The sequence below is a fragment of the Coprinopsis cinerea genome (assembly GCF_000182895.1).
Source record: "Coprinopsis cinerea okayama7#130 chromosome 1 map unlocalized cont3.1, whole genome shotgun sequence".
Taxonomy (NCBI): domain Eukaryota; kingdom Fungi; phylum Basidiomycota; class Agaricomycetes; order Agaricales; family Psathyrellaceae; genus Coprinopsis; species Coprinopsis cinerea.
This window is the reverse complement of record NW_003307544.1, coordinates 2,585,995-2,610,279: the sequence shown is the minus strand read 5'-3', so window position 1 is coordinate 2,610,279 and position 24,285 is coordinate 2,585,995. Positions and strand designations below refer to the sequence as shown.

The following is a 24,285-nucleotide window of genomic DNA, read 5'->3' as shown; positions in this document are numbered from 1 at the left end:
GTGAGTGCAAGTGAGAAAAAATGGAGACGAATAACACTACTAGATGTGCAAGAAATACTAAAGCAGATGGCAACTAGTTAAAAGGCTAAAGGATAAAAAGCAAAAAGGGAGTAAGCGAGGACTACTAAGACAATGATACAGATGCTTTATAAATGTGAGCAGAAAGTATACATGTACTTGTACACCAAACGAATGAGTCGGCATCGAATATCATCATGTACTCCGAACAGTATCGAACGACTCTCTGGCAAAATCCAGGAAACTGTCTCCGACGGCGCTTCCAACAACAGTCCTGTTTAATATTGGAACAGGGGGCACCACTTGGTCATCTTCCTCCTCCTCTGAAGAGTCGTCGTCGATCTCCAAAAATGAAGGTTTCTTCATGATGGAGCGACGATGAAGGGCTTTCTCTATAGATGTCACCGATTTTATGCGGGGTGGTTGGGGTAACCGCATGGGTGGTGGAGGTGGTAAGGATTTGGCTGGAGGTTCGGGCTCCGATGGTGGCAAGACAACCGGAGTTCGTTGACGACGAGGTGGAGGCGGCAAGCTATTAATCATAGGTGGTGGAGAAACCGAAGGTTGGTAAGACTGTTCAATAGGGTCGGGAACTGCATCCGACGCCGTCGTACTCGCGTTCGTGCTGGTGGTAGGTTGTGCTGTTGATGGTCTCGACGGTGCAGACGTCTTTTGGCCAGCGTCGAGTCTGTTGTTGCGAGGCGAGAGCGTAATGGTGTTGGAACGTTGGAAACGGCGTACGTGGTCGCTCGCCGATTCCGCCATTTCCGAAGCAAGCGTCTCCGCCGAACGGACGGACGTTCCGCGTTGCCTGGAGCTTGCGGGATTGAGGTCAGATTTGCCCAAGGTCGACGCGGGTGACGCTTGCTGGGATCCAAATTCGTTCCCGAGAACACGCATAGGGCTGTTCGGTAGAGCGTCTGGAGTGGCTTCGTCCCAGAAAGAGTTGGTAGACTGGGTGGTTATCCAAGGCTTGAAAAAGGCGTTGCTGATATACATGTCTTGATCGGATTTCATACTGAAGACAGACTGACTATCGTCGTCGCCATAAGTTGAGTAAGAGGTTGAAGGTCTCCGTAAGCTTGAGCCAGAGAAGAGGCGTTTCCTGCCACCAGAGCTTGAGCTGGTGCGCTTGGGTTCTGAGTTGGATGGGTTGGGTTCGCCTGGCGCGGATTGGGATGAACTCGAGTGACGGATGGACCCAGGCATGGGAGGCATTGGAATTCGAGGCAGAGGAAAAGCACGGGGTTTTTGAGGAGTCCGCTGGTTCTCTGTGTCTGCTGGGAACGCTGACGGCGCTTGAGACCCGGTGCTGAATGAATTTCCCTTCTTTCGCAAATTCTGATGTGACACTGCTTTTTTCAGAGGAGCGGGAGGGGAGAGGGGAGGTTGAACGGCACTTGAGCGTTCTGACTGGGAGGCTTCTGGGCCGCCCGTCAAGAAGAAACTTCGATCCGATATTCGTCGTGGTCGCTCATGGGGTATCGCAGGGTTGTTGGGGTATAGGTCCCTTGATGAGGTTGAGGACGCAAAAGATATCGTAGAAGAACCCGTGGAAACACCGGGCACTAGATAAGAATCGTCGTCGACAGGAGAATGGGGGGTTGCAGGGAGTTTCTGGCTCGGCGGTGCGGTAGGGGGATTCAGGTGCTGCAAAGACGCTTGGCGGATGACAACACGGGGTGAAATAGGTTTCGAGGCAGAGGGAGGAGGTTTGGTTGTGGGTGTTCTGGGAGATGGGGCGGGTTTGGAGGCTGTGGTTTCGACGAAGAAACCTGATTTCTGTGTCGTGACGTTATCGGTCAAGCCTCTTGGGCGCATGGCGGGGCGTTTTCCTTTCTCTGACGGTGCGACAAGTGTGTTTGACGAGCCCGATTTATGCAATGGTGGAGGTGGCCGGGTTGCCCTCTCAACGGCTGTATAGGAGTTCGTGCGGCCGATAGCGCTTGAAATGTTGCTCTCCGACGCCCTGCGAAGGATAATATAAGCTGAGAATAATTACGACTCGACGGATACGCACTTTTTGTGGATTCTGGTTGTTGGGAGAGAATCGGAAGGCGAAATGGGAGAGAGTGTGCGCTTGAGATGGAGCGAGTCATTGGCGGTACCGTGCCCCTGGGACTGGGAAGAACTAGAGGCATAGGATGTGCGGTTGTGGGGAAAGTCGACCTGTTTTGTGTGGAATATGTCGTTTCCCGAGCCATTTGAGTATGCTGAGAGACGTGTTGGATCTGTCGGGCTTGCGATGGTGACTATGCCCCGGCCGGCAAATGGATCAGTGTCTGACAAGGTCAGCAGAGATTGTCGTGACGGATTGTAGTTGATGTCGGAGGGTGTCCTGGGCTCGGCAGAGTCTGCTCTGGAGAGAGTCGAGGAAACGGATTTAGAGGGCGGTCTGTTTGTGAATTTGGGGAGAGGCGCGACGGACGGTTGAGGAGGAGGTTGGATTGGCAAAGGAGGGTCTTCGATAGTGAGAGTTGGGCTCTTCTTGGCCTTTAGGCCCAAGGCGGAGGCGATAGTGTTGAGAGGCGACTTTTGTTTCTGCTTTTCTGTTGAATATCGCTGTGTCTGGTTCTTGGAGGACATTGACCACCAGGAGCGGGACGGGTGCTCTGCGGAATGTGCGACGGACGACATTATGCCGTGGGATGTGGCGGTTGTCAGGACTCAGCGCTATTGAGGGGTCGCAGAAGGTTAAGCGCCGAGAAGGCTAAAAGGCGGAAACATAGAGAGTGGCAGACAAAGAGTGGCGGACTAGTGGTAGAAGCAGACACGGATTTGCATGGAAACAGGATGCCAACAGCAAATCCCAAATCCACTCCTGAGAATTGCCCACAATCGCTTAGAAAGCCCCGACACGGCCAAAATCACAGAATCACATCACTCCTCCAAAACAAAATCTCCCGCTATCATATCCCCACTACCTTTCCACTAAAAACTCTTTATCCTTCCATCAGAATCCAGCCCCAGTCTCCCTTGTGACGTTTTTCCTGATCTTGCATTACTCGACCCATTACTTGTGCTATAGTATGTATAGTGGTATGATAATATCCAAAACAAAGCAGACGCGCACCCACGCGTTCTCACCCAAGCTCTGCCCACATGTCCTCTGCGTCCCGATCCCGAACTGCCTGCGCAGCCCGGGGCATGTCCGTAAACTTGTTACGTGCTCCGTTGCTGTTGGCTCGATCTTCCAGTCGCGTGCCCTCCGCATCAAACAGGATCGGGCTCCGGACCAGCGGGCGATTGACCTCATCCTCCTCGTCACTTTCCACATCCAGCTCCATCCCAAACCCTGCGCGACGGGCTGCATTGATGTCAATCGGCTTGGGGCGAGAGAATATCGACTGTCCAGACCTATGAACATGTCAGGGATGTGCACGTTGCAGTCAAATGAACACACGGACTGTCTCATAACATTGGCCAACCGGCCGAACTGCAATATGTTCCGCGCGACCAATAGAAGGGTATCAAAAATCTGTTCCTCCTTGCTCCCAGCCCCGCAGCTGGCAAAGACGAGAATGAGCAAGGTCAATGCACAGAACATGGTCAGAATCAGGTCAACAACGTTGAATGGTGATTGCCAGAATTGCTGCGGCATGAGTTCAGTACGAGTTAGGGGAGCACTCTGGCGACACACTTACCTTTCCTAATGCAACAAACCGGATTCCAACTTCGAGGATCAGGGTCGTATTGATGATAACCTCGAGGACAAAGAATGCAACTCCCGGGCATCCGTCCTGCAGACTTAGGATAACGGTTGTGATTGACAGAGCAGCCATAGACAGGTATAAGAGGATGTAGGCCCGCGAATGTACGAATCTGTTCGCGACTCCTCTGAGGATTTCGCTGCGCGTCAATGCATAGATCGACCTGGTGGGTCTACATACCAGGAGTTTAGCCATCCGGAACCATGACATAGCAACTGTAAGCACACCTTGGTTGGCCGTTGAACCCTCCATTCTCTGGGTCTTGGTCAAGGGCTTCATATACATGGGGCAGCGATGTCGAATTCGACATGGCTGCAGTGTCGTAACTTGCAACCTGGACCTCAACGCCTGGTAAACGCTGCCATCAAAGTCCTTGGCACTGCCGGTGACAAACAAGTGATTGTCCCCAGAAAGGAAAGGCAAATTATGTCAGCGAACAGTGTGGTTACAGCCTCGCAGTGCTTCCAATGACTCTTGCCTCCAACCTTCGCCTTACCTCTGTCGCTGAAAGCGCAGATTCCTAGACCCCAGAACTATCTATATCCCTGTAACAACAAGAAACTAGGTCAAAATGGGTGGCGGAGACTTGAACATGAAAAAGTCCTGGCATCCGCTGCTGTTGAAGAATCAGGAGCGGGTGTGGCTTGAGGAGAAGAAAGCTGTAAGTCGTTTCTTACATGACAAGATATAATCACCCTCTAACAACTTTTGTATCTAGTTGGAAGAAAAGAAGAAACTCGAGCAGCTCAGGAAGGAGAAGGAAGAGGAACGACAACTGCAGGAACTCCAACGGTTGCAAGAGGAGCAGACGGGCAAAAAGCGGACAGAGAAATTAGAATGGATGTACGCAACGCCGGCGACAGGGAGTAGTACGAATCCGAATGACCTGGAGGACTACCTTCTCGGAAAGAAGAGGGTGGACAAGATGCTGACGGCTGACGACAATGAAAAGGTATGTTTGCAGTCCCAATGTTCATCGACTTGCCTCTGACATCACTTGTAGCTCGGAGCATCCCACAAGAACTTCATTGCCGTTCAGAATGCCAACAGTGCTCGAGACATTGCTTCCAAGATCCGTGAAGATCCTTTACTCGCTATCAAGCAGCAAGAACAAGCCGCCTATCAGGCACTTCTCAACAACCCTCTTCGCTTGCGTGAGCTGCAGGAGAGAACAGGCATTAAGCTTCCAAAAGATAAAAAGGACAAGAAGAAGGACAAGGAGGAGAGGAAGAGACGGAAACGTGAGGAGAAGGAGCGAAGGCGGCATAGACATTCTCGGTCCAGGTCTCCCGATTCCCATCGACGTTCACGACGCTCGCGCTCCCGTTCTCACAGTCCAGATGGCCGCCGCCCATCCAGGTCTCCAACTCCTCGAGAGTATCGCAGAGAAGATGACTATGGACGCCGTTACAGGGAAGACTCGGATCGACGGTCACGTTCAAGAGAGAGGGACGACTACCGCCGTCATTCACAACCTTCACGTCTCCCACCACCACGGTCGTATGACCGTGCTTCTGATAGGTCAAGTAGTCCCGAGCCTCGATATGACGGCAAAGGCAAACGACCGCGGAGTAGGAGTCCCCGCTACGACGATCCATACCCCAAACGCAGTCGGTTCGAACGACCTGAACGCCCGCCTCCACCTTCTCGACCACCTCAAGACCACCGACCATCCCAATCCACGGCCGCCGAGGATCGAGCCGCTCGCCTCGCTGCTATGCAAGCCGATGCACAGTCGATGACTGTGGACCGGAAGGAGCGGCTGGCTATGCTGTTGGAGAAGGAGAAGGCTGAGCTTGAGGCTGATGAACGTGCTCGAAAAGAATCCAAGGGCATGAGCAGTTATCTCAGCTTTGAGCAGAAGCGCGTGTTTGGGGGTACTGGAGGCTTGGAGGACAGGATTCGTCGTGGTCGTGGTGGGATGGTTGTGGATGCGGACTAATTGTTTCCTGTCTCTCTTGGTATGCATTTCCCTTGGGTTCTTTCGACCTCTGTTAATGGCTTTTATAGTATTATAGATATTATATGTATTCCTCAGCGACACCTCTTTACCAATTGGAAACCCGATTGACAGCTAGCTGTGCACGTGCCTGGCAGAACGAGCGCCTTAATAAGAGTCAAAACGCGTCTTTACTGGAACTCGTTCCTTTGCTACATTTGCTTCATCTGACAACACAGACATGCCTCCTCGCCGTGCTCCATCTGTTTCGATATCTCAGGCTCCATCGCGTGCAGCGTCTCCCGCCTTTGATGAAGACGAGGTAGCTGCCTCTTGGAGCCGGATATATGCGCGTCTAATCGCTCATTTAGGTCGCGTTCGACTCTGTAGACGAACTCCAGCAGCACGGTATAAATGTGCAAGACATCACAAAGCTCAAGGTAGCCCTTTCACTCACCTCGACGTGGTGTTCTCTGACGCTCCATTAGTCGGCCGCTATCAACACCGTCTCGGGTGTGATTATGACCACCAGACGCCAATTGCTGAAGATAAAGGTTCACTTTCACCTGTTTCCGCGCCGTAGTCGTCGAATTGAGCGCATATATAGGGCATGTCGGAAGCCAAAGTCGAGAAAATCAAAGAGGCAGCTCAGAAGATCCATGTATGCGCTTATCGTACTGTGGAACCCGTTCCTTTCACTGACACAGTACACAAGGGCTCGTCGTTCGCGACTGGTGTTGAGATTCAGGATAAACGCAAGCGAGTGCTTGTTATCAGCACTGGTAGCAAGCTCGTCGATGGGATCCTGGGTGGAGGAGTTATGTCCCAGTCCATCACAGAAGGTTCGAGCTACCCCTCTCATTATCTCTGTTCAGCCAGTGACCTCGCTCCAGTTTATGGCGAGTACCGCACGGGAAAGACACAGCTTGCTCACACGATGAGCGTCGTCGCTCAGTTGCCTCCCGAGTATGGCGGAGCTGCTGGCAAGGTTGCCTATATTGACACTGAAGGAACCTTCCGACCCGACCGAATTCGAGCCATTGCCGATCGCTTCGGTGTCGATGGGACCATGGCTTTGGAGAATATTCTATATGCTCGGGCTTTCAACAGCGAGCATCAGGTGCGACCCTTTCCAGTGCTCCCTCCGTGTGAGGTCAAAGTTTAACGGCATTGTTAGATGGAACTCATCAACGAATGTTCGGCCAGGTTTGCGGAAGACAAAGATTTCAGGCTCTTGGTGTGTTCGTAGAAGCGGGCTTCCTCAACGTCGCTGACACGCTTGAAGATCATCGACAGTATCATGGCGCTATTCAGGGTCGATTATTCTGGGCGTGGGGAGCTTAGCGAACGTCAGCAGAAGGTAGCAAGTCCCCCATGTTCTTGGTACTTTTTCCTCACTCTTGCCAACAGCTGGCCCAAATGCTTTCGAAGCTGACGAAACTTTCCGAGGAATTCAATGTACGCTGTTGTCGCTTCTCACTGACTCTTCACGGGATTCACCACGACAAATTAGATCGCTGTTCTCATGACCAATCAAGTCCAATGTGCGCTTCCCCATCCTTATCCACTTGTGGATTCGATTAACCTCAACTATATCACAAGCCGATCCTGGAGCAACCATGACCTTCGTCGCGGGAGGGGCACTCAAGCCTATTGGAGGCCACATCCTGTCTCATGCATCCGCGACGCGTATCTTCCTTCGAAAAGGTTTGTCTTCAGCACTGTCAAAATTGGCGCTTCTTGATTGACCTCTCTTCGATTTAGGTCGAGCTGAGGAGCGAGTTGCCAAACTGGTTGATAGTCCGGACCGACCTGAGAGCGAAGCTTCTTACAAGCTTGACGAAGGAGGTTGGGCTGACGTTTAGTTGTTCGTAGTGACGATGGTTTCGACATATCGGAGTAACTGTACCGAAGTACTAATTGCCCAAGATGATGACATTATTCTACATAAAATACATACTTTTCGGCATGCTAAGCTGGCGACTCTGAACTCGCTCTGACCTAGAGTAGACAACGGGTGACTGTCCAAGGCCAGGGGTAGTCGATATTTCAGCAAAGCGAGCCAATCAAAACCTGTTCTGTTGTAACAGGACCCAGCGAGTTGGCGGAATTGGAGAAACAAAGCGAACCTCGCTGCAACCATGATATATGTACACGTCAAGCAAAAATGAACATCAGTCAGTAATGAGTTCAGAGACGCTCCAATCTTCAAAGCTGCCATCAGGGAGATATCTTCGAATTATAAGGGGTATTTTGCGTTGCGAGAGTTCTTTGATGGCAATTTGAAGGGCGTCTGTTTCTCCATCCAACGGCACGAGGACTGGGGCGTTCATGCTAAAGGATGACAAGGTCAACTAACCAGATCGAGGAGACGAAATGGAGATGCAGTTGAAATACCTTATTTGCAAGGCACGCGTACCCAGTATTCGAGCGCGTTCATATTTGGTGAGATATGGGGTTGTTACTCGAACTTTGTTCGGCTGTCGCTCTGCTTGTGTTGGTGCAGCTGCAGGGGCTGCGTCCCCATTGGCCATCTCCTGGTCCTGATCTCCCTCATTTGCACCATTCACTTGCTGCCCATCTCCATGTACTGCCTCGCCGTTGGTCTGGCCCTCTCCCTGCTGCTCAGCTAGAAGATCGTAGGTTTCATCCTAATGATTGACTGCTAAGTCAAGTGCTCGCGAATGGCACAAAGGGGACCAATACTGACTGCAAATTCCTCGCCAAAACTGAAGTATGGCAGTTTGGTTAGTTGAATTACACTAGAACCGCTTTTCTGAGGACAGCGTACCCTCCACCATAGTCGTAGTCATCTCCGACCTCCCCTGCATCGTATCCGTCGTCAGACATTGCTTAAAGTGTTGAAACTGTGGAACGGGATGGTCGAGGAACAATGGAGAAAGTACATTTTGATCCATGACCACGACTCATGGTCGGCACAGCGCGGCGGAGTTTGAAAATATTTGGTCGTAAGGTTTTCATGTTCTCCTCCTGGTACCTCTCGTTAACGAACCTACTCAACTCTCAGGCTCGACGAACTGCACACAGCACACGGAAACTTACACGCGTATACGTCAGCGAAAAATTTACATCACCAAAGAGGCACTACGAAATGTTCCTCGGTGATTAACTTGCGAGGAGGGCGCTCCATCGGCTCCGCGCAACCTGTCGCTGTAGAAGCGTAGTCTTCTCGTTTTATTAAAGCGCGACTCGCAGCCAACAGATCTCAGGAATCTCTGATCACGACTGTCAGCAGAATTCAACCTATGATCTTCCCTCCCTCTTTGGTCCACTGGAAAGTTTTTTTTCTTGGGCGGCTATTCAGAGATGTTGTGTTCGAAGCGTCCTTCAACATATCCTACGTTGCTGAAAGGATTCAAGGTCCCTTCAGTAGCAGTAGTGAATAGAAAAGGCCACCATGTGCACTCCCGCGATGCTTTGCTTGACGTCTTTGCACGAACCACGGTTGGTGCTTCTCGTGGCATGACAGCAAGCTAACCAGGGCCATCTGATTCGATCGTCCTTTTGAATAGAAACCACATCCTTTCTTTCTCCATGTCGCTTGTTCAATCCCAAAGTGGCGTTCGAGTCGCAGTGTCGGTGCGACAGAACGTGCTGCGTTCAACGGTCGTTACAGAGCCTGTAACTAGCCACCAGATTCCGTGCGTTTACACCGGCATTTCGCATCGCAAATAAAAGCAAAATAGTTTCTGTATTCCTTCATCGGCACTTCGGCTGATTCCAAAGGTATGTGGATCTATTTTTATCTGAAGTTCATTAGCGGACGGACGAGTTGCACACTTGTTCTTTCCCCGCCGCTAACAACACCCTCTCTCTTCACCAGCCAACGGTGTCGCTGGTCGCTTTTCTCATTGTCTGTATCGCCGACCTCGTCGCGATGTCGCTCACCATGGGCGTTCAGCCTCAACCATGGGGCCAGCGGTTTGAACCGCTACCTGGCCAGCCATCGCCACCCTCGCCTAGAGGAGCGGTGACGGGGCTCGCATTGGGCGAGCAAGATTCTTCTGACATAGCTTCGACAGCGTCGGGGGAACCTGTGCGTGGCGAGAAAGCGCCTCATGATGCCAGCGTTTTCGTTGGAAGGTTCGTCTCCTCGCTTTGCATTGTTCAGGTCAACGCGTTTACCACTATTCCAAGTCTGCCCTCGAACATCGACCACATAGAACTTACTAGAATGTTAACCGAGCATCTATCCGAACATACCCAAGTCAAAAGCATCAAGGTCATTCGTGACTCAAAGGGCGGCGTCTGCGCTTTCGTCCAATGCGAGGTCAGCTTTGGTTATTCGCCGCAAACGCAACTGTTAAACTAACGTTCGCAATCTACCTTCTAGGATGCACAGGCGGCGTCTGCGTTGATACACACCCTTCGAACCGTGACACCGAAACCTTTCCTCGGTCGTATCTTGCGCTTTGAACCCGCGAGAGCCTTCAGAACGTTGCACGTCTCCTATCGGTGAGTGGCGCGATAACGCCCTACGTCTCTCTATGCGATATCTTCGCTAATGTACCACGTTAGTGCACCGTCATATATCCTTCCTGGTTATGCGACACCACTGCTGCATGATTCGTCGGAGTTGCCAACCGCCATGCGGATCTGGAAACCTCAGGGATCCAAGTATGCCCCCGTACTAGCCACTTTGCCGCTAGGCTGACTCCCTACCAGATTCTATCATATAGCATATAATGATGAAGCTTTGGCGGCAGAGTCTCGCCAGACGGAGCAAGACTGCGCGACCCCGGAATCTAGCCTTTATCTACAACCGTTAACATTCGATGAATCGGTAAGCGCATGCCCAGACTTCATCTCATCCCGTGCATATATTCAGCTTCCCCATGAACGCCAGTCTATTCGGAAACTCGCTGCGTATTTCGGTAGCCTTGAAAGGCTGGAAACGGTTGACCTTGAGGAGGCAAAAGATGGTGAGTGGAAAGTCGACCAAATGGCAGCCATTCATTGATGACATGTCTCCAGACTTGGCTTCGCAACAGTCACGTTATCCGAGCCCCCATACTGCACCCCGTTTACCATGCATGGATCCTCGTTGCTGGGAAATCAAATGGGACTACCGAGATGATTGCGTCGGTGCATTGATGGTATTGCATTCAACTACTGTTTCCTAGACCATTACTCATTCGCAATCAGGCGCTGCGAAGGATTCCCCATCTCACCGTGACCTGGGCTCATCAGCCTCATTCATCTGGAAGTGATTTCTACTACCCTCCGCGGGTGAACCATATCCTCCATACTGGTCAGACACCTCGTCTTTATCGGCCTTCTCCATTTTTACCGCCGCTCCCTTTTTCGTCACCTGCACCCCTTGTGTCTCAAGTAGGCTCCGGTAACACAAGCCTTACCAACTCTGGCAAAGACACACTCGTTGTCGGCCGTCCACAAGGCTTTCCACACCAAGCGTATGCTTCCTCGCAAGTCAACATGGTAACGGCTGCCTCGGAGAAGATTGTCCTTCCTCTCCCATCCTCGTTCAAACCATCGCCGACTTCGAGCCATGTAGGATTGACTTTACCCAGAGATGTTTATCAATGGTCCCTCGCCACCTCCAACCCCGGGGTCAGGTGCGATTATAGTCCTCTTTTACCCGCATCAACGTCTGAAGTACCTTGACTTTAGCGTGGCGAGCGGATTCACGGCTCCTCCGCCAACCCACCCAGGTTCACTTCTTCAGGATTCCCATCACCCTCAACAGCTTGGCGCTGCTGCGAGTGCCTCTCCTTTGCATGGGACACCCAAAGTTGCTAACCGAACTTCAACCTACCCCTCGACACCGGTTACCTGGATCGAGGGAGAACGGCAAAGGCAGGCTTTGATTCCTGCAGAGGTCCCTACGCAACGCACGATCGACCCGACCAGCATCTTCGTGGGCGGGTTGGATGTTCTTGGGGTGAATCCATGGACGGAAGAAGGGGTAAAGGAGTACTTCTCGCGGTATGGTGGACTCGAGAGCGTCAAGTTTGTTCGACCTTGTGAGTAGTAAAGGCTTCCTCTGGTTTTCGATGAGCACCTGAATCGACGCATATGAACAGTTGAAGCCACCACTGCGTTTGCCTTCATCAAGTTCAACAACACGGAAAGTCCAGCACGAGCTGTCGCCGAAGAGGTATGCCGGCCGTTCTTGGACTGTAATGCCATGTTAACCTTTATGGTCAGCACAACCGTGTCTGTGAAGGCCGAATTCTGCGGGTTCAGCTGCGAGACTGCAACCCTCCTCGAAACACCTGGAAGAGTAGTCGGGGTGGGAGAGGGCGGGGGTTCCTTCAAAATCAACATCGCATGTCTCACCGACATCACCAGCTCTCCGACAAGTTCATCCCCAAAAGACCGGATGAACACCCCACAGGGTTAACCGTAGTTTCCAACGGTGACAGGCGATCAGCTTCTCCGAGCGCCTCGCAGGAGCCTCCCCCCTCTCCTTTCATCTCCGATGCATCGCCAGCCTCGGATGACAGGACGCTCCACGATTCTAGTCCGTCGCCTTCACTGTCAGCGTCAGGTTCAGTTACAAATGCTACTGCCCCTCCAGAAAAGTACAGGGAGTGGTACGATGATTTGGAATCCTCACCCAATCCCGCAAACAGGCCCGGTTCGACTACATCTTCGACCTCGGCTACTATGGGGCCGCCGCCGGCATACCCATATGTATTTCAGAATGCGCCGTTTTATCCTGGGCCACCCACATGGATCCCAACGCCCGTATACCAAGGGTCTTTCCCTGTACCCTACTATCCGGTATACCCTGCACAACAAAGTGATTCAGGGGATAGTACAGTCCCAGTAACTGCTTGGACTGGTTCAGGAATGATGTACCCAGTGCGTATCCAATGTTTGCTTCGCTGCCTGCGAGTAACCTTTCTTCTATAGGGTCCCTATTACCATCATCCTACATGTGCGCAACCTCAACTTCCCGACCCGAATAGTCAGACACCAACGATCGCAGAAGCTCCCAATCAAGACGCTGGACGCCCTGGCAGCGCAGACAATGCTGACAACAGCGCTGCCGTTTCCGGAGGAACCAATGTGGCGGCCCTCAACCCCACTCCAGGACCAACAGCACCGCCTATGTGCTCTTCTTGGGCACCCTACGGCCATCCCTATTTCCACCAACTCCATTCCATCAATGCGAATCCTTACATCCCTTCTATGGGCTGGAATCAGCACCATGCTACTCGCTTCCCCAATATCATTCCACCGGTTACACCATGTCCGCCAATGCAGCCTCCAGCGTATGCTGCCCCGAGCCACCTCAACGCACCGGGGAATCGTGACACCAATCATCACTCCCAGCATGATCACAGCAAGCGCCAGGGTAATCGACGTGACAACTTCAACCACGTTCAGCGAAATAGCGGGCATCATCAGCGTCCTTTTAACAGCAACAAGCATTTCCGACAAGGCATGGCGGGTGGTGGAAACCATGCTTTCGGGCAGCAGGAAGGAGGATTTGCTGGGAAAGGAAAACATCATTTCATGAATCGTGGTTGAACCAGCTAAGGGTGTCTCGTTGTGGTGGGATTTGTTGGGTCGACGGCCTGGAATGAAACGCTCGGTAGGATAGATACCGATTTCTTGACACGAATTCATCTTGGAGCGATCCAACGTACTTGATGGTGTTCTGGCCCAACGTTAGTGCGACTGAAGCCGCTTTGTATGTTGAGCGTCGACTGCCCCAAGGTCACAACCTAGTTTTTCCCAAAATGCCGATTGGGACGATTCTTTAGGTCGTATTGGAGGGGTGACGAAGAAATGGGAGCGATTGTTTACCAATGGCCGGACAACCCATAGGCCAGGGGACAGTGGATGAGAGCCTGTGTCTTGGTGTTCGCCTTCATGAAGACACCTAGATGGGCTGGGCAAAAAACATGTGAATTCGGTCTATCCGGACATCCGGTGGAAACTCACTGGCAAGTAAAAGGGTGGTGCTGAGAGAACACAGGAACGACTCCGTCGTTCGCCCAATAATTCTCATCTAAATGACACATACAATCTTCCAGTATACTTGAAGATTCCCTGTTGTCGACAGCAGGGAGAGGGGAGAGTTTCGCAAACTCCTCGAGGGGATCCAGTCCCGATTTGGGTGGAACACAGAAACTGGGCAATGGTCGGATGAGTGAGAAGTCGAATTTGCCGATGGAACGAGACATCAGGTAGAGGGGGCCTGAGGCTATCCATGAAATACCAGAGGGAGTATGATAGTTCTGACCAGAGCCTGACGAAGGCGACATTAGTTTTGTCTAGTGGACGAGTAAGTCCCGAGCTGGAAGGCCAAACAGGGAGTACTGACCATGGAGAAAACATGGCTCTGATAAAAGGTATTGGGGAAAGGAAGTCCCTCCCCGCTCGATTCTCTCAAATCAGCAGCCTCGAAAGTCATATCATAAGGCGTCGCATCCTTACTCTCTGCCCAATCACTTCTCCAGAGATATCGGAGAAATTGAAGGAACGAAATATCGCGGTAAGAAAGTGAACGGGATTCAGGATGGAGGTCGAGGACTTGGAAGTACTCCAGCCAGCTAGACCTGCGTCCATCGACAGACGCCTCGTCGTTGGCGACAGGAGTAGGAGGTGCGATGTATGCGAGCAGGTGAACCACTTTTGCGATGAGAGCTCCCACCGAGAAGGGTCGAACTGAGGGTGCGGAATGGGTGCTTTCCCCGAGGGTGTAGACCAGCTGGGTTCCTCTGAAGGGTGAACAAACTGGCGTAAAGGAATGTAATGGTCAGTCACGAGGCATCATTGCACCCACGGGGCCAGGGGCTGGTGGTATGCCACTCACTCGAGGTAACGGATAGAACCATATCCGGGTCTGCATCTTTTCCAAAATGCCCTTCCTTCATCAAGTGCTGGAGCTTGATAATCGTTGGTCCGCCCTATTGTAAACGAGAAGTGAGTACTACGTTAACGCTCGCGCCTCTGCAGCACCACAACCCGGAGCCCAGAGCCGTTGATAAGGATAAAGTAGGGGACCATTTAATCCTTAGGGGTGCTCTGAAAGACAAGTACACGTACAATTGAATGTCCAAGGAAGTGTAATGGGCGTTCTTTAGACCACCGAGGGTAGATTCCGGTCGGATGAGTCCGCCCATAACGTGCATGGTTGTGTTCTGAGGAGTGCGAGCTACCGTAATCGACTGTGCCTCCACGGAGAGCGTAGTACAATTCGCAGGCGCGGTCGTGCAATGAGCTTACGGGGCCTACACTATAAGGTTCGAAAATGACGGATGGGCGAGGAGATACGAGAATAGGGGCAGGTGAACGCACCTGACGGTCAAGATTCGCCTGTAGCCTTCTGAGTGTTCGTCTAGGTCTAGATGGGATGGGTTGATAAGAGTTTCGACCCCCTTCCAGAGGTTAGCGCCAAGTCCTCCACCTAGGAATCCTTCCACCACCACTAGTGGTGTCTTCTCCATGTTCTATGACCTGGGGAATAGGAGAAACTTGGGGGTGTACGGTTCGCAGTGTATACATAGTCTTATTATGTCGTGACATTCCTCGTGTCTTTGCGCCCACTCTCAAAGACAACCTCCTGTTCGAATCCATGGTGATCGGGAAAACCGGCCAGGATCAGAATTCTGTTCCAATTATCCTTGACATTGACATATCCGTCTTTGAGCTTCGAGGCGGAGGCAAATTCCAAAGTTCCCAAGCCCAGAGGAACGGAAACTGCCAATTAGAGGAATTTGCAATTAAATAGAAAGAGGAATATCAGGCGGTGGCGCCACGTTTTCATGACGAAAGGTTCCAAAGCGGAAACAAATGCAAAGCTATAAAAGTCAAGGTCTATTCCAAACCGGAAGAAGAACATGCAATGCACTTGAGGACCAGAACGTACAACTACATACACGGACGGGCGTGACGAATTAATAATTAAAAAAAGGAGAGCAAGAGAAGAGGAGAAGACAGAGATAAAAAGCCAACAGATGGAAAGGGTATGCTGAGGGGTATTGAAACAAGTACCAGAAGAAGATGGGGTATGTATGCGGCTATTAATGAGATGGTATAAAGGGGCGGAAATGATGAAGGAGGTGGATGGGGTTGATACAGGCGAGTGCGTGAATGACATATATGAATGGACTGGATGAGGTTGGTGACTGGGAAGAAGGATGGCGCGTTAGTCAAGTTGACGCCGGTCTGTGGGCGGCTGGGCACTTACTGCATATGAGAACTACCGGACAGGTGTCAGATATTTTTGGGGTTTCATAATGGACATTAGGACAACATAAGCAAGAAAAGAAGGGTGGAGAGATATGCAAAGGTCGTGAATGTGGCGTCGAAAATTGAAGCCAAAATGTATTAGGATGGAACAGTACGGTTGGAGAATCGTGAAAATGGTCGTAGAAATCCTATGGCACGATTAGGAAATTCCTCAAAAGGGTTGTGGCAGCGGAACTCACCAAAAAAGAAGAGATTAAAAAAGGGATGAATGGAAAGCCTGCTCAACGTTTGTCACCCGTGATCCATGACAGGTAGACGCTGCCAACGCCGGCGATAAAGACCTTCGCTCGCACGCGACAAACCTAATGAAAAAACGAGCCATTATTACTCGGAGATCGGTCTTTGGCGAAGTTACGTACAGTATCAGCGACATCTGCCTTGCGAAACTCAATGTGGAGGTCGCCGTTGGGTGCCCGAGTAACTTGTCGGATTTCTCCAAAGCTCTGGGCGCAGGGTTAGAAACGGGGATGCAGCGCAAAGTTCAAGGAATCTTACCTCGCACCACCGCCTTACACCCTCGAATTTACGCGTTTCGTGGACGCCAACTCCACTAATGACGAGTTTCTTCTTCTTCTTCTGATTTCCACGCGTGTTGAGGGAGCCGAATCCGACGCGTGAAAAGGTGTTGTTCGGAGCGGTGAAGCTAATTGAACTCCTAGTGGAAGTTGATTCGCGTTTGGACGGTGGAGGGACGTAATGGGCAAGGTCATCCTCGTCATCGAGGAGGTTATCGTATTGATTCACCGATTTCATCGCAAAGGGTACCCGGCGAGGGAGAGTTGAATTGGCGTCCTCGGAGGTGGAAACACGACAAGAGTCCGCACCACTGCCGATAGGAGGGATTTCGAGAGGGGCCTCTTGGTCGTCGAACGGGGCGCGATAGGGTTGTGACCAAATTGAGCTCGAGGATGCATGGCCGCTCTGGGCTCTGAATATGCTCAGACTGGAGCGGTTCTTGGAGCGTATCGACTCGAAAAAGGAGGGCCGGGACGGGGTTGTCGGCAGATCGCTTTCGAGGGTAGTTGCTGTCTGAGAAGCGCTATTGGAGGAGGTGTAGGTATCCCCGGAGGACAGACTGGGGCGGGGAGGGGTATAGGTTGGATCAAAGGGTATCGTTGGGGTAGACGGTGATTGAGGAAAGTAACCCAGTACGCTTGGGCGCCACTTTGAGGTGGATGCGGACTGGCCCTTGACGGTCGGAGAGTTGTTGAGCATTGTTGTGTTTACAGTGGAGAGGCTGGCTGAGCGGGTGTGTGCTGTAGCAGAGGTGTGGCGAGAAGAGCGAGAAAAGATGGACATGCGAGCCTGTGACCTTGGAGAAGGGCTGGAATGGTCATCGGTGGTGGATGTTGTCCCGGTGGAGTTAGCATTCGCAGTAGCGCGAAATGAAAGGTTAAGATTACGGAAGGTGGAGGAGGTAAGGAGGGTCTTGGGACTTTTGTTGATTGGCGTCGCAGGAACCTAGAACGCCGACCGGTCAACACCCAGCGCACCATCTACCATCCAGTCCAACTCACCTCTGGGATGTCGTCGTCATCAACGAGGTCATAGCTGTACAGCGTCGACGCGTCGTCCTGCCGTTTTCCCAGTTGGTCCAGCGACAGGCGCCCGATGTCGGGGTACGCCAAAAAGGGATGCGTTGGCGTCCCACAGCGAGGCTCTTCCTCGTCGTGTATTTTCGGCGGGGGCAGCATGAGTTCTGAAGTGTCGGTTTCAAGTTCTTGCTGTTGGTCGTGGATCCATTTGTCGATGAGGCTGGAGCGTTTGTGGAAGACAAGTCGTGCTGGTGGCTGAACGTGAAAAGGGTCTTCGTCTGGAGTCGTGTATGGGTGGTCGTCCATCGGGGAGATGGGTCAGAAAAAAAATTAAGAAAGGAGTCAGAGTATTTCAAGTGACATCAAGGGAAAAGGCAAAAGGTTAGAATGGAATCGTCGCACATTCGAGCATTCAACGAACCACTTCCTATTTCGGACCAACTTTCAGAAAACGAGGCAAACCAAAGCTCTATTTATTCAAAAACCCCCGACTCCACGTTGCTTCTCTACAGCCCAGCAATCACACCACTCGCAATCCCAGAAAACAATTTTGCGGTTGGAGTCTTCTGATACCGTGTAACCAGTCCAAATCCCTGGGTTTCTGTCTCCTCGACAGGCGCCTCCCCGTCCAGCAGTGATACAAGTTCGGTGTCCACCGGTAGACTCCCCAGAAACGGTATTCCCTCTTTCTTCGCCATCTCCTCTCCTCCGCCGGTCGAAAACACGTTCGAGATCTCTCCACAACAGGGACAGGCATATCCGCTCATGTTCTCAATCAGACCCAGAACAGGCAGGTTCACCGTCCGTGTGAACGATAGACACTTCATTACATCCATGAGTGCGACAGCCTGTGGTGTCGTCACGATAACAGCAGACAGCCGCGAATGCACCCCCGCCAGGTGCTCCATTAACGACAAATGTTCATCCGAAGTACCTAAAAACCAACCCGTTCAATTAACACCTTTAATCGGTTTCCTTTTTTAAAACTCACCAGGTGGTGTATCTATCACCAGATAGTCCAGCTCGCCCCACCGCACATCGCTCAGGAATTGCCTAATCATCCCGTTCTTCTTCGGCCCTCGCCATACCACGGAATCCCCCTTCTTCTTTAGGAGAAACCCAACGCTCATGCACGCCAATCGGGCAGCGGCACCGTCAGCGTACACCGGCACCCACCCACTAGTGCTCTGATGCACACCGTGCCCGTCCACACCAAACATTCGCGGAATCGAGGGACCTGTAAGATCCACATCCAGGATCCCTACCCGTGCGGTCGGAGACGAGGCATACAGGCTGAGTGCCAATTGCGTGGAGACCGACGACTTGCCCACTCCTCCTTTCCCCGAAAGCACCAGGATGATATGCTTCACTGTTGCCAGGCGTTTCGTAACAGCGGATTCTTGCGTGGCCATGGATGGTGATAACTCAATGTCAAATGTAAAGGAGAGCAAGGTTCATTACAGAGCACAAAAGATTGTCCAAGGATGAGTAATCAGATAGTCGGATTAGGACCGAAATGTAAACAGGTCGGGACAGGCTCTTATGTCCTATATCTTTAGAAGCTCTGGCTTCATTTGCTGTAATGAAAATAAGCCTTGGTTCCAGACACAAAAGAGGAATGGAAGAACCTACCATCTTGCACAATCGAGCCACAAGCCCTGCAAGCTGTATCAGTGTCCCTACGCCTTCCAGTATCCGCATGTGCGTAAACCCAATTTCCTGCCAAACCTCACTCAGCATAATTAACTATCTTTGAGCGGCGCTGGAACTGACCTTGATATACTCCAGTTTCGTATACTCGGGCATGCTGCAAGGATAATTAATTAACGGCTTTAGGACGAAAATGGAAAACCTTGAAACAACTCAACTCGTCAAAGGTCTTGACCACTCTGAAAAGAGTAACGACAATGTCCACAGCACTGTACCCCTGATCCCACAGTTCGTGTAGTTTTTCGAGTGCAGGGTCGATCTCTCCTTTTAGACAAGCTCGAATCATGGATTGCACAACAATAGGGTGTGGCTGGTCGCAGACTTTGAACACATTGTCGGCCGAGACGAAGCCAAACCCTGAATGCGTTGACTGAAGGTTGTTAATTGCTTGCCGCATATCGCCTTCCGCCGTAAAGATCAAAGCGGTCAGTCCATCATCATTGTATTGCACCTGTCTTTCATATAAGTATTGTCCTTTCACGGGTAGGCGGTAGAAGAAACCGGAACAGACCTTTTCCATTTCGCAAATCTCCAATAACCGCTTCAGGACTTCCTGGTCCCGCAGTTTGGCATATCGAAGGATCGCACAGCGCGACTGGATGGGTTCGATTATCTTGTTGCTCATGTTACAGGCCAAGCAGAAACGAGTGGTGTTTGAGAAGATTTCCATGGTCCTTCGGAGAGCTTGCTGAGCGCCAGGTGTCATACTGTCGGCTTCATCGAGGATGATGATCTTGTGTCGGCCTGGTGGCAAAGTAACCTTCTTTTGAGCAAAAGCTTTGATTTTGTTCCGCACGACGTCAATGCCGCTGTCCACAGAAGCGTTGAGACTGTGATCGTAAAGCGAAGAGGCCAAACGTCGCACCGTTCGTCTGATGCGTTGAGTTCGAGGACGCCTTCCTTGTAAGCATCTCCGAGTAATTGATGGGCCAAGCAATGAATGCTAGTCGTTTTGCCAATTCCTGGCATTCCCTAACATGGCACGTTTGGGTAAGAGCTCTCGGTTAAGGGGATGAGCGCCTACCGAGATAATCAAGTGAGGGCAATTGCCATCCCGTGCAATGACCTTTAGCCGTTCAATGGTATCAGTGTTGCCGACAATATCGTCCAGCACCTGTGGACGGTATTTTTCTACCCTGAATGGCATTCTCAGTAGCGCTCAATAGATACAATAGATTGGAGTACCAAGGTAGTTCGTAGCCAGTGTCAGCAGCTTTTCCTTTGCTCGTTGAGGCAGACATGGATGGAGAAGAAGATGAAAGCTACAGGAACGCGTCGCGTCACAACACGCGACGGCGTTTCGGATTTAACGGCCCGGACAACCGCCAACGGGCCAGCACGTCGCCCGCGACGACCTTTTGGTCTTCGTCGTCGTCCGGAATCTCCCAAATGCTGCGTAAAGGATTGGGAAGTGCTGTGGGAAGAGCTCTGGTAAGCTATGCCTCCCCTAGCGCGCCTATTCTGCTCTAATCTCTTCCGTGAGCCAAGCACATCTCCAGCAGAGCCAAGTCAACCGCATCGAGTAGCAAACTTGTCAGCGAACTTCCACCGCCACGGCTAGACTACAAGTCAATAGCAGAAAATGTCGACGCCAAGATCCACAATGCTCAGATACGTGCAGCACCGATCCCTCAAGAAGATATCCGCACAGTCTCCAAGCTCTACAACGAGGCGAAGGAAGTTTCCAAACAACTGAACTTCCAGCGTCACCAACAATCCCAAATCGGAGAACGCATTCGTAAAGCTGCGAATGAGGAAGAAAGGGCTAAAGCAAAGCAAGAAGCGGCTGCTCTGAAACAACAGGTTCACGAACTGCAGGCTTCATTGCAGCAACTTGAGCAAACGTACCAGGCGTACGCTCTCCACATCCCCAATGATACTCATCCTCAATCACCAGTCGGTCCTGAACCCTCTGCTGTTACCCTAGAGGTGTGCAGACCCAATACCGAACCTGCGGATCCCAAACGCGACCATGTTGCAATCGCCAAAGAACTCGACCTCCTCGACCTCGAAAGCGGAGCAACCGTGACCGGCTCTTCCTGGTACTTCCTCAAAAATGAAGCAGCACTCCTCGAGATGGCACTTTCCAACTACTCCATGGCCGTGGCTATTAAACACGGTTTCACACCTGTTACAACCCCAGACGTCGTTCGCTCGGACGTCGCAGTCCGGTGCGGGTTCCAACCTCGAGACCAAGCTGCATCTCATATGTACCACCTCACGAAGAACCACGAGACGGCTCCTCAGCTTATTCTTTCTGGAACCGCCGAGATTCCGCTAGCGGGGATGTTTGCGAACAAGGTTTACCAGCAGGCAGAGCTTCCGCTCAAGTACGTGGGGATTGGGCACGCGTTCCGTCAAGAAGCTGGAGCACGTTCAGCGGATACGCGTGGATTGTACCGCGTACACCAGTTCACCAAGGTCGAGCTGTTTGCGGTAACAGATGCTGAAGGAAGTGAAGAGATGATGGAAAAGATGAAAGACATTCAGATCGAAATTTTGAGAGACTTGAATTTGTCGTTCCGGTAAGGATTCGTCCAGTCATCTTTCCGTCTGCTTGTATGAAGGGGACACTCTACAGGGTTCTGGACATGCCGACAGAAGAACTCGGAGCAAGTGCATATCGAAAGTACGACATAGAAGCTTGGATGCCCGGCCGAGGAACCTGGGGAGAAGTCACCTCTCTATCCAATTGCACGGACTACCAGTCTAGACGCCTTCACATCCGATACCGACCCCAACTCAAGGACAAGGACGCGGGAGATTCACGTCTTCCATTCGCACATACTCTCAATGGCACGGGAGCAGCCATCCCACGTTTGATCGTAGCTTTATTGGAAAACGGTGCTCGGTTTAGTGAAGACGGGAAGGTCGAGAAACTCCAGCTACCTTCAGTCCTGGAACCGTTCTGGCCTCCGATGATGAAGGATAGAATATGCTGGCAAACTCGAGAATATTGAACGGGCGTGACTCCCTGAATCAAAGCCCATTGGATCAGTATGGACGTTTACCCCTACTTAGCAATATAGTTTAATAATACAAGAACTGCCTTCCCTCAGCTCGACCGCGTTTTGCCACCTTCCCTCCAGCTATCTCCTTGTTGCCAAATCGTCTGCGAAGGGATCGGCGAATGGATCCTCCTCCTCTACTTTCGACGGGGTCGACCTGCTTGGTGGTGTAAACCGGGAAACGATATCATCGTCGTCCGAGACGGTGACATACGCCTTTCGAGATGTCGAAGGGCCTGCCCTAGCTTTGTGTGTTTCCTCGTCAGACGATTCGTAGTCGCTAAAGTCCGAGAGAGAGCCACGGCGGTTGTATTCATTGTCGTCGTCATTGGCATCGAGCCTGTTTCCGGGTCTGGAAGGTTGGAGAGGGGGCGGTAGATGGCTGGACGCTGAGCCTAGGGCTCCAAACTGCAAGTCCTCGAGATCAGGATGAACCTGTCTCGATTGGTGCGGTGGGCTGTAGTCTGTTGACCTGCTCTTCGATGCTGAAAAGTGGAGTTCCTGGTCACTGTCTTCCTCATTGGATAGATTGGTGGCTGCAAGCTTCGAGGCGATGGAATCGGTTGTTTCTGCGTCTCCGGCATTCCCAGCTGCGATGAGCTGTTCATAAGTGTCGATGGCATTGTTTACTCGCTCGGTGCTCTCGATCAGCGTACCAATGAGCTCTTCATTCTCGACCAGCTATGAAGCGCTTCAGGCATGCAGGTGGAAGGAAGCCAATCGGTGAAATTACCTGTGTATACCTCATAACGGTCTTTCGTGCCTGTTTCGCCTTCGCTAGACATTCCTGGACGCGAATATTCTCCTCCAAGGATTCCTTCTCTAGATTTACCAGCTAAAGGAGAGTGTGAGTGTGCGATAGTGGATACGAGTGTCGGTCACACTCACGGTAATGGCGTTCATTAAGTTGCTTGAGGCCTGGGATGCCTCCACAATACTCTCCAGGACCTTGGGTTTATCCTATGGAAACGTTAGGTACGGCGCTTTCCAGTGATCGCGATAACTCACCCTCTCAAAATCAAAGGGTACCCTCCTGGTCCTGGGCTTCTGGGCAGCTCTTGCCCTCTCTTCCTCCTCAGCCCTCGCCCTCTCCTTGGCGGCCCTCTTTTCCTCCTTCAACTTTGCCTTTTCCATCTTCCTTTTATCCTCTTCCAGAGGCGGGGCACCCAACAGGCTGTACATGTCCGCCTGTTTCAATCTCTCGGAGATCCTACATTGCTTGTACAGGTTGGCAAAATAGGCCATGGAAGGATCGTCCTGGTACTGTTCACGCCAAGCGCCCAGTACTAGAGCAAGTTTCTTCTTGACTCGTTTGTCCCCTATAGGATCGGAGGCGACGAGACGAAGGGTGTCGGTGAGTTGACCATCACTAGTCACTGCACCTATTTAAAACAGAAGAGAAGGTCGATTAGTATACAGTGAATCGGTCCAGAATCGATTGGCAAGTGGATGGTTCGTGGCGTAACGGGAAAATAATAGAAGGGTTGTAGATTATTCAAAAGAAGATTAAGGGAAACGTACTATGGAACTTGGCGCCAGAGTTCTCGACGAGTGCTTTGAGGAGCTAAACGAGGTAAACAGAATCGATAGGGTAGGGTGACTCCCTTGAACCGAGAAAAGTGAAATGGAAGAGATACGAACCACAAGGGCCCGATACTGTTGGTGAGGTTGCCCATGCTTTAGCTTCTTCCGTAGTGCACGGGCGGCTTCTGCAGGTCTACAGATATAGACATAAACAGGGGTGACTTGTTATCCGAGAAATCGTCTACTTACCCGGAGGCTTGCAGGTTTATCGATTCCACTAATTCCGGGATTCTAGCATAGGATGTTGTGTTAGCTTCGGTGTTCTAGTGAGCTGAAAATGGAACTCACCCGTCGTATGCCTCTTCTGCGATATTGGGTCCAGTCAAGATTTCGACCCAATCAGTGATCGACGACTGCTCAGCTCAGTACGAGGAGATCGAGAGACAGATTTGACGACCTACATGGGGTTTCTCCCTTCCAAAAGCTTGTTTAAAGCTGAAGGACGACATGGGTGGGCGTAGCAAGAGGTCAAGGGCATTCACTCTCGGAGGCAGTGGGCCTTAGAACTCTGATAGGTGCATGATATCCGA

At 51.5% G+C, this 24,285-nt stretch overlaps 12 protein-coding genes across 12 annotated transcripts; 4 read left to right on the top strand and 8 right to left on the bottom strand.

The window, feature by feature from the left end:
• Nucleotides 1-213: 213 nt before the first annotated feature.
• Nucleotides 214-2,655, bottom strand: CC1G_01811 (hypothetical protein; the record flags this gene model as incomplete). Its single annotated transcript, XM_001829079.2, has 2 exons — nt 214-1,987; nt 2,039-2,655. The coding sequence occupies 2 exons, from the start codon at nt 2,653-2,655 to the stop codon at nt 214-216; spliced, it is 2,391 nt and encodes a 796-aa protein (XP_001829131.2).
• A 446-nt stretch (nt 2,656-3,101) lies between these two features.
• On the bottom strand, nt 3,102-4,038 carry CC1G_01810 (hypothetical protein; the record flags this gene model as incomplete). Its single annotated transcript, XM_001829078.2, has 4 exons — nt 3,102-3,375; nt 3,426-3,610; nt 3,663-3,900; nt 3,956-4,038. 4 exons carry the CDS (start codon nt 4,036-4,038, stop codon nt 3,102-3,104), a joined length of 780 nt encoding a protein of 259 aa, XP_001829130.2.
• Nucleotides 4,039-4,228: 190 nt separating this feature from the next.
• On the top strand, nt 4,229-5,670 carry CC1G_01809 (pre-mRNA-splicing factor CWC25; the record flags this gene model as incomplete). Its single annotated transcript, XM_001829077.2, has 3 exons — nt 4,229-4,389; nt 4,447-4,680; nt 4,732-5,670. Exons 1-3 carry the CDS (start codon nt 4,300-4,302, stop codon nt 5,668-5,670), a joined length of 1,263 nt encoding a protein of 420 aa, XP_001829129.2. The 5' UTR covers nt 4,229-4,299.
• Nucleotides 5,671-5,908: 238 nt separating this feature from the next.
• On the top strand, nt 5,909-7,532 carry CC1G_01808 (Rad51; the record flags this gene model as incomplete). Its single annotated transcript, XM_001829076.2, has 11 exons — nt 5,909-5,989; nt 6,039-6,107; nt 6,156-6,221; nt 6,275-6,328; nt 6,383-6,787; nt 6,845-6,904; nt 6,953-7,027; nt 7,078-7,125; nt 7,181-7,211; nt 7,270-7,374; nt 7,432-7,532. 11 exons carry the CDS (start codon nt 5,909-5,911, stop codon nt 7,530-7,532), a joined length of 1,095 nt encoding a protein of 364 aa, XP_001829128.2.
• A 54-nt stretch (nt 7,533-7,586) lies between these two features.
• On the bottom strand, nt 7,587-8,540 carry CC1G_01807 (subunit common to RNA polymerase I). The gene is made up of 4 exons (XM_001829075.2): nt 8,459-8,540; nt 8,378-8,396; nt 8,065-8,318; nt 7,587-8,001 (listed from the first exon to the last, which is right to left on the bottom strand). The coding sequence occupies exons 1-4, from the start codon at nt 8,515-8,517 to the stop codon at nt 7,842-7,844; spliced, it is 492 nt and encodes a 163-aa protein (XP_001829127.2). The 5' UTR covers nt 8,518-8,540; the 3' UTR covers nt 7,587-7,841.
• A 1,025-nt stretch (nt 8,541-9,565) lies between these two features.
• On the top strand, nt 9,566-13,188 carry CC1G_01806 (hypothetical protein; the record flags this gene model as incomplete). The annotated part of the gene is made up of 11 exons (XM_001829074.2): nt 9,566-9,958; nt 10,022-10,143; nt 10,207-10,305; nt 10,354-10,471; nt 10,535-10,610; nt 10,663-10,784; nt 10,834-11,264; nt 11,320-11,672; nt 11,733-11,806; nt 11,857-12,516; nt 12,568-13,188. 11 exons carry the CDS (start codon nt 9,566-9,568, stop codon nt 13,186-13,188), a joined length of 3,069 nt encoding a protein of 1,022 aa, XP_001829126.2.
• Nucleotides 13,189-13,543: 355 nt separating this feature from the next.
• CC1G_01805 (lipase) lies at nt 13,544-15,113 on the bottom strand (the record flags this gene model as incomplete). The annotated part of the gene is made up of 7 exons (XM_001829073.1): nt 13,544-13,552; nt 13,606-13,625; nt 13,688-13,937; nt 13,988-14,400; nt 14,480-14,573; nt 14,713-14,902; nt 14,965-15,113. The coding sequence occupies 7 exons, from the start codon at nt 15,111-15,113 to the stop codon at nt 13,544-13,546; spliced, it is 1,125 nt and encodes a 374-aa protein (XP_001829125.1).
• Nucleotides 15,114-16,139: 1,026 nt separating this feature from the next.
• CC1G_01804 (hypothetical protein) lies at nt 16,140-17,759 on the bottom strand (the record flags this gene model as incomplete). Its single annotated transcript, XM_001829072.1, has 4 exons — nt 16,140-16,220; nt 16,278-16,361; nt 16,414-17,379; nt 17,436-17,759. The coding sequence occupies 4 exons, from the start codon at nt 17,757-17,759 to the stop codon at nt 16,140-16,142; spliced, it is 1,455 nt and encodes a 484-aa protein (XP_001829124.1).
• A 200-nt stretch (nt 17,760-17,959) lies between these two features.
• CC1G_13702 (cytosolic Fe-S cluster assembling factor CFD1) lies at nt 17,960-18,865 on the bottom strand (the record flags this gene model as incomplete). Its single annotated transcript, XM_002912124.1, has 2 exons — nt 17,960-18,387; nt 18,445-18,865. 2 exons carry the CDS (start codon nt 18,863-18,865, stop codon nt 17,960-17,962), a joined length of 849 nt encoding a protein of 282 aa, XP_002912170.1.
• A 135-nt stretch (nt 18,866-19,000) lies between these two features.
• On the bottom strand, nt 19,001-20,310 carry CC1G_01803 (replication factor C subunit 4; the record flags this gene model as incomplete). The annotated part of the gene is made up of 7 exons (XM_001829071.2): nt 19,001-19,030; nt 19,086-19,172; nt 19,227-19,260; nt 19,322-19,614; nt 19,675-19,972; nt 20,029-20,135; nt 20,188-20,310. 7 exons carry the CDS (start codon nt 20,308-20,310, stop codon nt 19,001-19,003), a joined length of 972 nt encoding a protein of 323 aa, XP_001829123.2.
• Nucleotides 20,311-20,402: 92 nt separating this feature from the next.
• On the top strand, nt 20,403-22,123 carry CC1G_01802 (seryl-tRNA synthetase; the record flags this gene model as incomplete). The annotated part of the gene is made up of 3 exons (XM_001829070.2): nt 20,403-20,594; nt 20,652-21,688; nt 21,745-22,123. The coding sequence occupies 3 exons, from the start codon at nt 20,403-20,405 to the stop codon at nt 22,121-22,123; spliced, it is 1,608 nt and encodes a 535-aa protein (XP_001829122.2).
• A 129-nt stretch (nt 22,124-22,252) lies between these two features.
• Nucleotides 22,253-24,204, bottom strand: CC1G_01801 (hypothetical protein; the record flags this gene model as incomplete). The annotated part of the gene is made up of 9 exons (XM_001829069.1): nt 22,253-22,852; nt 22,905-23,006; nt 23,060-23,131; nt 23,180-23,553; nt 23,693-23,735; nt 23,813-23,888; nt 23,945-23,986; nt 24,044-24,108; nt 24,157-24,204. 9 exons carry the CDS (start codon nt 24,202-24,204, stop codon nt 22,253-22,255), a joined length of 1,422 nt encoding a protein of 473 aa, XP_001829121.1.
• Nucleotides 24,205-24,285: the final 81 nt, after the last annotated feature.

Coding starts and splice junctions, on each gene's coding strand:
- CC1G_01807 (XM_001829075.2), bottom strand. CDS start 8,517: ATGTCTGACGACGGATACGATGCAGGGGAGGTCGGAGATGACTACGAC. Junction 8,002..8,064: donor ACGCGTGCCTTGCAAATAAG/GTATTTCAACTG, acceptor GTCATCCTTTAG/CATGAACGCCCCAGTCCTCG.